We start from the raw sequence: 10522 nt of genomic DNA, 5'->3' as shown, positions 1-10522 counted from the left end.
GGAAATAATCCCCGCCCGGAGCGGTGTGTTGGAAGAAACAAATGAGATCCTGGAGGACAGGTACTAAGGTATCTTGCAGAGTTGACGTTTCGCGCTGGGGTTCCTTCTGAAACCCCACTGTTCTTCCTACAAATACTGCAGCTACGTCAACGTCCCCGGGAACTAACCTTTACTAAGTCTCCCCTAAGCGCCATAGTCAGTCCTGTGACAAGGGGCTACACCTACACCGCGCACTTTTAAGGCTGCGCAAAATTCTCAGCCCGGGAGATTTTACGAAGAACCTATCCTGAACTCTGTGAAGGCTGGCGATGAGCCTCATTTTGGATATCTAGCAGAGAGAAAGCATTCGATAAATTGCTCCTGCTTCTGACATACAGTATTTTTTATTGATCCCCTACACCTTCTAGTTACTTTATGTAGCCTATTGAATTTAATTACTGCAAGAGCCATCTGGGAGGTAAGGATTATTAGCTCTCATTTTAGAAATAAAAAAGCAGGTTGAGAGAGGCAAAGTAACGCGACTGAGGTCGCACGGCCAGGAAGAGGTGAATAAAATGTCCAGAAAATACAGCCAACGCAGAAGCAAAAGCACAGAGGGGGCTTTCCGTAAAGGGCTAGGGTTCTGTTGAGGTTCGACCTTTTTTCTAACTGAAGTGAGACCCTTTCCTGAATTTTCCCACCCCAGCAGGGAGCTGGGAATGGGGAGGGTAGAGGAAAAGGTGGGCAGGCTGGTTGCCCTCTGGGCATCTCTCCTGCTCATTTATGGACAGAGCTTGGCATCGCGGCTTTGAACACCAGTTTGTTTGTTTGTTAGCTTGTTTTGTCTCTATTTTCCTCTTTCCAGCTTCATAATTTGCTTTCTCTGTCTGGACATCAGGACCTGAAAGTAGTGAGGGGAACCTGTCCCAGAAAAGTTCATTAAAACAGAAGAGCTCTAGTAGTATATATTTTTAAAATTCTTCCCAGGAATGAGCCTGTGTGCCCCCAAATTGGCAAATATTAACAGAGAGTTTTCAGGAACAATTATAAAACAGTGTTTGGGTATAGCCCAACTGAAAGCTGAACCCTTTTGTACACTTTGGCAGCTTAGGGCTAAACGAATTTCAGGTTTGCTTCCAAAATGTATAGGCTGCACCTTGCTGGGTATCTCTAGAAGGCACAGGACTTAATCTGGATTTACCTGTACTATATTTGAGATGTATATCAAGCCAACTATCATCAAGTATGACTTAAGGGAGACATGCATACATCTCCAGATAGTTTACATTTTTTTTTTAACTTTCTTTGAGCTTCCAATTTGTTGGGAGGGGGGTGGAGGGAAGAATATGGTTGGTGGGAGAGAAACCCAGAGGTTTTAGAAGACTGTGGTTAGGACTTCTTTACTTTTTAACTTTTTCAGAACCATTTCTAATCAAACTGAATTAATTGGCCTGCGCAGACTGTTTTTACCCCGCTAAGATTCAGATCATACCTATTCAGGGTATCCTCGGCCAGCACAGTTTCACTCTAGGCAGAGGTTTAGGATGAAGGAAACAGTGCATCAGAGAGATGGGTCTGGGGGTCAGGTTTCTAAGACTCTTGAACTGGGAGGTAGCCTCCAAACCTTGATCATTTCAGTAATTAAAAACAATGTCCCTTCCTTCCAAGGGTCTGGGAACTGTTTAGCAAGCATCTGCTGTGTGCGAGCCCGAGCTCGGAGACTTCTATTTATCTCATCATTCCGGGTTAATCGTTGAGATATAGGGAAGAGCAGCTGCAGCCTGGAAAGGGTCATTTGGAGCACTTTGGTCTTGGCCCGCCAGCCTGCGGAGAGACCCAATGCCTCTCTCTGCGCACTCTTAGCTCTCTCCCCTGTCCCTGGGCTGTACAGTCATCACTAAGGCTTTGAGATGTAATTACCCAGGGTATAATTTGGGGTGGGGTGAGGATATCTATGCTTTTTTTTGTTTTCAAACCAGGTGCAATGAATAAAAATGTGCTTCTCAAAAATGTACATAGGCCTGGGGTGTGCAAACTCGGAAGCCGGTATTTCTGAGATTTGCAAGAGGAAGGGAAGCACTAGGTATTATTGGCGCCTTTTCCTTCCTCCTCCCCCTTGAAGGCAAACACTGGCACCCAAACACATGACAAACATAGGCTCAAACAAACGCACGAACACACAATACACGTAGTCCTTAGGAAAAGGTCGGATCCGGGTGTCGCCCAGAGAGGAGATTCGAGGGAAAGAAAACACGCGGACTGCAATTTTTCTAAGAGTGCGCTGGTTTTGTTTCGAGTGGAAGAGATGGGGACCACTGCTTTAAATTTTCCCGTCAGAACTTTGGAAGACCAGTCCCTGACCACCTCTCGGGCGCTCTCGGTCCCTTCTTCTTCTAGGGGTAATAGCTTTCGCTGTAGAGCTTTTGCCAATGGCGAAACAAATACTCTTATAAGCTCCATGTATGTATTACTGCCTTTAGCAGGGATGCTGGCCCGTGTTTTCAGTGCTGACTCCTAAAGTTAGCTCAGTTTCCACGTATAGTAGGAGCTTCACAAATGTTTTTGCAATGTCAGTTGCAGATTTTAAACGTGTTCTGGCGGTGGGGGTTGGGGGAAGTGGTATGGGCGCGAGGTGCCTTTTTTAAAAGGGGTCAAAAGAGAGAAGAAATGGGACTCGGCGAACTTCCTCTTTAAATAATCGGCCTTAATTACGCCATGGACTTTTCAGTTTTGGCGTGATTATAACCCTTGAGGGATCGCCTAATAACAACTCTGCTGACTGCTCCTGTAATTAACTCCTAATTTATTTCAAACAGGAAAAAAAAAAAAAGGCCCCAGCCTCTTCCTGGAGAGCCAATCAGAGGCGAGCGTCTGTGGCGTCAGCTCCAGAGCCGGCGCCGATTGGCTGAGCCGAGTCTCCCACTTCCCCTTGGAGGAAAGGCTCGGCTCCCGGCGCGCCCCTCCCGTCTCCCCCCAAAAAAGTTTGAGTCGCCGCTGCCGGGTTGCCAGCGGAGTTGCGCGCGGGGAGCTACGTAGGGCAGAGAAGTCATGGCTTCTCCGTCCAAAGGCAATGACCTGTTTTCGTCTGATGAGGAGGGCCCGGCGATGGTGGCTGGGCCGGGCCCGGGGCCTGGGGGAGCGGAGGGGGCCGCCGAGGAGCGCCGCGTCAAGGTCTCCAGCCTGCCCTTCAGCGTGGAGGCGCTCATGTCGGACAAGAAGCCGCCCAAAGAGGCGTCCCCACTGCCAGCCGAAAGCGCCTCCGCCGGGGCCACCCTGCGGCCACTGCTACTGCCTGGACACGGCGCCCGGGAAGCTCACAGCCCCGGGCCGCTGGTTAAGCCCTTCGAGACCGCCTCGGTCAAGTCGGAAAACTCCGAAGACGGAGCCGCATGGATGCAGGAACCCGGCAGATACTCGCCGCCGCCAAGTGAGTGAGCGTCCGGGCCGGACAAGGGGCAGGCGGGTCCGTGGATTTCTGGAGGGAGCTAGGGGGCCGGTATTCCAGGCTGGGGGTACGGAGACCCCTCTGCACTATACTCCCGGGAAAGCGAGCCTGGGAGTTCTTGGCCCCTTGATATCCCAGAGTTCTGCGAGCGGGCTGGAGCCAAGACACCTTCTGGGTCAGATCCGCGCAGCCCGTGTTCGGGATCCCCTAGCTGTGCAAAGTATCCGACACAATTGAGGATTCGCTGGTCTTTGAAGGGCGCAGCGTAGCTGGTTTTGCCGGGTCGCTCAGTTATCGGTTTCTCTAGCTCTCAGCCCTGCGCTCCAACCGCTTTGCTAATTTTTGTCTCACCGTCCACCGGGTTGCTGTCCGGAGAATGAAGAGGGATCCACTTTTAATGAGCACTCGAATATGTGCCAGGCAGAGGCCGAGGTGCCGTACCTCCTTTCAGAGTTCACAGCCCAGCGAGATGTGCCCTCATTTTAAAGATAAGTCTAGCTGAACTCTAACCCCCGGTTTTGGGTAGAAATCATTATCTTCCATGGGTCCCGCAGGATCCCAGGAAGGGATGGCGGCAGAAACTGATGCCGGGACGAAATGTCTCCCTGTCGTCCCAGCAGCCAGCACCTTCGCTGGGAGCGGGCGGGGGTCCGAAGCGCGTGGGCTCTCTGGGCTCATAGTAATAACTAACAGCCTTCCAGCAGCGTTTGACAGTTTACAAAATGATGCTCATTAGTTCACCAGATCCTGAGATCGCTGGAACCCCGAAGTGTAGGCAGAGGCACAGGAGAGGTGGTTATTCCCTATGCAGACACCTGGACTTTAAGAGGACTGAACTTGCTTGACCCAGGTCACCAACAATGGCTGAATTGGGCAAGGGGCTCTAGTGTCCAAGCTCTGCTCCTCTGTAGGGTGTCCTGACCACCTTTGATTCTTCTCCCCAGAGAAACCAAGCAGAGGTCCCCACACCTGCACCCCGCTTCCTGCCAATGAGGCAGGATGGCAAGCAGCCCAGGAGAATTGATTTCTCTTCCAGCTTTAGCACTTATTTTTGGGCCCGCGTCCTTAACGCAATTTGGAGAAGTCTATTCCTTATAGCCCCTTTTATTTTTATCTCCTGGCCTTTAAGATTTCTCTACCCCCCACTGCACCTTTAGAAAAGGTGAGAAAGAAGGGTCTGCCGAGGCACTTTTTCCAAAGCTGGGAGAAAGACCCACACCTTGCTTCATTTCCTTCAGTCAGCCCTCAAGACTGAGTTGCATAGTATTTTGTGAACAAAACAAGGCCATATACCCCGGAGGCAGTGGCTCTCCCCTCCGGCATAGCTCTCCACCCTGTTAGAAACTCTGAAAGATTCAAAGGGTGTGGAGATTAAGGACTCAAAGAATTTAAACTCAAGTTTGCACAGTGCTTTATAGCACTTTTCACCATATTATCTTATCTGATCTCTGTGTGTCCGCAGCCGGCCTCCTGGTAACAGACAAGGACGTTTCAGCAGAGTTCAGAGGAATCAGCACACACAGAGTTTGGGCTTGACCAATGACCCCCCTCCCCAAGAACAAAAACAAAAACACCTTGGCAATATTTAATGATCACCTATCCAGTGGTAGACAGGGCTCTGGGCATTCTAAAATTTAGTACCCTGAACCACATAGCACAGTATTACCCATTTTATTGATGGTGAAATAGAGGCTCAGAAACTTTAAGGAACCTAATTTGTTAGACAAATACTGAGTGCGCATGTTTTTCTAGGCCTGGGTCAGTGCCCATCAGCACATCAAGGATTCGGGCCTTACAGGGAGCAGTGTCCAGAGGTTAGACATCCCCACTTCCTTAGGCCTTAGGGTTGTGGGATGGCAATTCCCCTCTCACTCTGTAAACCGCCCCCCTCCCCCCACAGAGAGGATGAACTTCCCTGCTTGGGGGCCCTGGATATGACCTTCCCATGAGAAAAATCCAAGATTCTGGAGAAAGGATTTAATTTTAAAACCAAAAGTGGTTCATTAGCTCTTTGGGCCTAGAAATGGCAGCAGAAGCCCTGTGGTTGGAATGGTGGGTCCAAGGAGCTTCTAGCACGGGAGCCTGGGGCAAGAGGGAGCCACTGGCCAGGTTTGTTATTTGGAGGAAGTAGGGTAACTGCCATTTTGCTTTGTATTATCCACATCCATCCTTTGACTGGTTTAAAATGGGGCGGGTAGGGGGGAGGTGAGGAGTGTTGAGAGGGAGCCTCTTAGCTACATGGCTTTGATACATGTGTGTAATCTCTGTAGCCTGGGTTTCGTAGTTCAAATGCAGCCTCTAGGAGCAGCAGGGATGACCGGGATGACTGTTCAGGGCACAAAGTTCCTGCAAACATAGAGCAAGATCAAGTGTAGACACTGGGAGCTTGGTATGTACCTTGAGACAGTGGGGTCCTCCAGGGAGCTAGGTCTGGTTTGTGAAGGGTGAAACCAAGTCTCTGAGTCTTCGACAGGGATGTTAGTTTATTTGTAAATTTAAGAACTAGGTGCCCAAGCTCTCTGGCTTATTTAGGGATTAGCATATGCAAGTCTGGACTTCTGTGTACCCATCCCTCTCTCTCCGGTTTCTGTTTTTGATCGATTGTAGAACCTACTGCTTCTTACTTTTTAGTCACTAAAGTGATGGTTAATAATGTCACCCTAGGAGGAATCCCTTTCTTGTTGGAAATGGAGGCTGGGTGGGACTTGTTGTGTCACCCTCAAGTATGAAGTGTAAACTCTTTCTTGGGCCATCGAAGTAACTAAACAAGAAATGCGACATTCTCCCCATGAGTACTTTGGAGTTACTACTGTGGCTACTTGTGGAAAATTAGCATAGCTCATAAAAGCCAAATGCAGAAAATTAATTGTTTAGCATTCTGTCCCACAGCTCCACACTCCTGCCTCCACCTCCCTTTGAGGAAAAGAAGCCCAAAGTTAGTTGATAACTATGGAATCACAAGGATGCCCAGTCCTATGACTTCCTATAATTGAATCCATTTTAAATATGGAGTCTGGATGCAGTTGGCATACCTTTATTTTGCTTGTTATTCCCTCTTTCTAAATTCTGGCGACAAACTAATCATTTACACATTTGCTCTAAACCAGAGAATGGTTAGAGATGACTAAAATGTCATCACATGCTCTCAACTTGGAGGCAGCATGATTTCCCCTGACATTTACATTTATGAGCAAGCTAATTTTTCCCTCCTTCTTAGTAAACTTTATATTACAGAAGCACCCGGCCAAGAAACTTATCCCACATCCAGATCTGTAAAATGATGTTCAGGTTTTATAATCTGTAGACTGGATGGAATGACAGCTGTGCGGTTGTTTATTGCATGGCGCTGCTCCCAATCGGGAGATGCTATTAATTTACCACGGACCTTTATCTGCACGATTATCCTTCATAAATATGCTGATGCACTCCAACTTTTGCTGGCGTGGAGAGAGGACCAACCCAGTTTATTGGACCCTTTTTCACTTGTCTTCTTACGACGGGCTTATCTCAACATCTTAGAGAAGTGAGGATTGTTATGAACCCAGTTCCCCATCTTAAAGGCCAGAGAACTTCAGCTCAGAAGAGATCGGGTTTTGTTTCTCAGAGAGCACTCTGACGCCCTTGACACCGGTTCGTAGCTCTTCTAGTTCCCTTATCCATAATGCTGTAATTTCCCATATAGAAAGTTCTGTACACTGAAATTCCCAAACTTTTTGTAAAAGACTCAATTTCTTAAATAAAGCAATTTATCCATTTAAATATGGTCCTCCTTCCCCCCCCCCCCCGCAACCCCCACGTGGATTTGACAGAAGTCCCTTTTTGAAAGATGAAGAGGGGAGGCCCACACAGACATACCTGGGAGAAAGCCACTTCTTTTGCTAATTCACTCCCTCTCTGTTCTCTAGGACACATGAGCCCCACCACCTGCACCCTGCGGAAGCACAAGACCAATCGGAAGCCAAGAACGCCCTTTACCACATCCCAGCTCCTGGCTCTGGAGCGCAAGTTCCGCCAGAAACAGTACCTCTCCATTGCAGAGCGTGCAGAGTTCTCCAGCTCTCTGAACCTCACAGAGACCCAGGTCAAAATCTGGTTCCAGAACCGAAGGGCCAAGGCGAAAAGACTGCAGGAGGCAGAACTAGAAAAGCTGAAAATGGCTGCAAAACCTATGCTGCCCTCTGGCTTCAGCCTCCCTTTCCCCATCAACTCGCCCCTGCAAGCAGCATCCATATATGGAGCCTCCTACCCTTTCCATAGACCTGTGCTCCCCATCCCGCCCGTCGGACTCTATGCGACGCCAGTCGGATATGGCATGTACCATCTATCCTAAGGAAGACCAGCTCCATAGACTCCGTGATGGATGTTTGTTTAAATGGGCGGCCCCCTCCCTCTCCAAGAAGGCAGTACCAAGCCTGTACTCCTGCTCTGCAAACCTTGCATGCGCCACCCTAAGCGGCTAGGCCCACAGGGCCACAGACATAGTTCGAATTTGTTCTTTAGGCTGGAGGCACCAAGCCCCATTTTCTTGGTGTGATCTTCTAGATGCCCCCTCCTCCTTTCACAAAGATTGGCTCTGATGGTTTTTCTATATAAATATATATATATAATAAAATATAATGACATTTTTATACAGCAGACGTAAAAATTCAGATTATTTTGAAAGGCAAAATTTATATGCACATATGTATACTTTTTTCTATATATCACCTTCCTAAAAGAGACTGCTTAAGTCCATTTGTTTTTTCTTATGGGAGAGACCAATTATTTGCTAAAATTGCTGACATTTGGTGATTTTGATGGGATGATTGACTTTTGCTTATGGAAAACAAAGGTTAGAATTAGGCACGATGCATAGGAAGTAGATATGGAGAGATTCCTCAAAATGACGAGGACACATCGTGTTTTTGCATTTTTACATGCATTTGAAACTCATTAGATACTACCATATTTGGCCTTATATTTTTCCCTCTGTCCACATTGTTGCAGATTGTTAAAGTTTTAATTTTTTTTTTTTTGGTAAGATCAATAAAAGGGGGATGAGAAGAATCCTGAGAATGCCTTGGGGTAAGGTGGGACTTGGAAGTACTTCCTAATTCCTCTCAAGGCTGTTGCTTAACTCCATTTCAGATAATTGGAGAGTAAAAAGTTAAAGCATGTCAGGGGAATTGATGGTTTCTGTGAAATACTAGGTACAAGTCAGTCCTCACACATTGCAAAGGTGATTGGGGGGTGGGGAGTGTAATTAATTCTCTGCTTAAAAAAAAAATAAATATACTTAACCATTACCTATATGCTAAATATTCTTGAACAATGAATAGATCCAGAAAGAAAAAAAAAATCATGCTTTCTCTGTGTGTGTACCTATTGTATGTGCTAAACTTATTAGAAAAATTTATATACTTTTTAACATGCTGGGGGCAGAGGGTAAAGCCATGTTTTGACTTGCTAAAAATGGTGTTGTCAAACAGCCCATTTAGCTCCCTGGTACTTCATCTTTCTCTCCATCTTTCCCCCCACCACCACCCAGTATACTTTTATCCCTTTGAAAGGGTGCCTTGTATAATTTTATATATTTTATTGAAGAGTTATTTCTTATCTCTTATTCTGAATTAAATTAAACGTTTGTTTTATTGCAGTAAAGTTTGTCCAAACACGGTTATTTTAAAGGGGGCCCTCTGTTCTTAGCTGAGTTCACCTCGAAAATGCCACCAAGATTGGGGAGGGGGCTGGTGGTTTTTATTATGATATTAGTGTGAATCAATTAAGACTTGTGCCCAGATTCGGCCTGGGGTGGGGGAGTGGATTGAAAATAGCCAAGGAAATACTTTGAAACGTTTCCTCTAGCAGTTTGTGTTACTCATGGAAAAGAAGTGGAATTGCTATTCGTTTTTCAAACTCTAGTGAAAGATGAGCTTAAAAGAAGTGGAGGGGCTGAGGGATCTGAGAGGTTTGTAGATGATCAAGGGAAAATCTTGAACTTGAAATCTCCCAGTTACCAAAACAGCAACAGATTTAAAACTGGGGGAAAGGGACCTATAGCTCTTTGCAAATGGAGATTGTAACTAATTCCCTGGGTTGGGGGGTGGGGGGTGGATGCCTTCTGCCCTTTCAGGAGTGTGTCAAATCGCATTCCGTTTACCATTCCTAACTCCTTCCAAGGAGATGGACCCCGAACAAATGCTCTTTTCGGTTTGAAGGAGGAAGGTGGTTCATTCAAGTCCCGTTTGCTTTGCAGGCTTCCTTTCCACTGGGTACAGAACAGGGTCAGACTTGGGTTTTGAGGCATCACCATTAAAAAAAAAAAATCGGCAATGGGTGGGAAGGCTGAGACGGATCTTAAATTCCACTTTTTATTGCACAAATAAATCAGAAATGGCTACTGATGGTACCTTTGGGAGGTCTGTTTTCGGATGAGCAGCCCCGGTGACCCTGGGAACGCGGGCAGAAGGGAATGGAGAACTCCTTGCGGAAGCTGAGCGGTGGGCAGACTGGCACCAGGCATCTCCGAGGACTGGCGCTTTCGTCTCACGTTCTCATTGCCCCGACACCCACTTTGGAGGTGGGCGCCAGAAACTCCATTTCCCGGTCGGGCGGAAGCTCCTAGGGGTCGGGCAACGGGTCTGAGATCTCCCAGCTCGAGCGCCGTGCGTGATCCAAGCCCACGGACCTGCTCCGAAGCTGGGGGCCGATTTCTTGCTTGCTCCGCCGCTGCACTCCCGAGCTGAGCCCCAGGAGTGTCCCAAACCTCCCCAATTTTCGCCTTTGCCATCCCGCTTGGCCTCCGCAGCCCGAACTCCTAATCCCAGTATGGAATCCAGCCATCCTCATTTATGGGATGCGTTTTCCAAAGGCCAAAAAGCCCTTCCCGGTTTCGTCAACAGCCGCCAAGTTGGGTCCCTAATTAGCCCGTCCACCGAGCTTCCTTCCCGGCGCCGCTAGACCCCGCAGCCTCAGGCGATCTCAGCCAGGGTGGGGGATCGGGACACTCCGGCTCCGGGTTAAGACAGCTTGCCCCTGGGAGGAGGGGTTCGCAAACCAGGGTGCGACTAGGAGAATCGGGGCTGCGACCTGCGTGACCAATGGGGTGGATTGGAAAAG

General features: G+C 48.0%; 1 protein-coding gene across 1 annotated transcript; it reads left to right on the top strand.

Annotated features, from left to right (window-relative positions):
- The first annotated feature begins 2918 nt into the window (after positions 1 to 2918).
- On the top strand, positions 2919 to 9157 carry MSX2 (msh homeobox 2). Its single transcript, XM_045887335.3, has 2 exons — positions 2919 to 3406; positions 7330 to 9157. The coding sequence occupies exons 1-2, from the start codon at positions 3028 to 3030 to the stop codon at positions 7752 to 7754; spliced, it is 804 nt and encodes a 267-aa protein (XP_045743291.1). The 5' UTR covers positions 2919 to 3027; the 3' UTR covers positions 7755 to 9157.
- The last annotated feature ends 1365 nt before the right edge of the window (positions 9158 to 10522 follow it).

The sequence above is a fragment of the Mirounga angustirostris genome, unplaced genomic scaffold (assembly GCF_029215605.1).
Source record: "Mirounga angustirostris isolate CCGP_5_RB_7025 unplaced genomic scaffold, mMirAng1.0.hap1 SCAF_7, whole genome shotgun sequence".
Classification (NCBI taxonomy): Eukaryota; Metazoa; Chordata; class Mammalia; order Carnivora; family Phocidae; genus Mirounga; species Mirounga angustirostris.
Note: the sequence above shows the minus strand (reverse complement) of the source record. Positions and strands in the feature narration are given on the sequence as shown.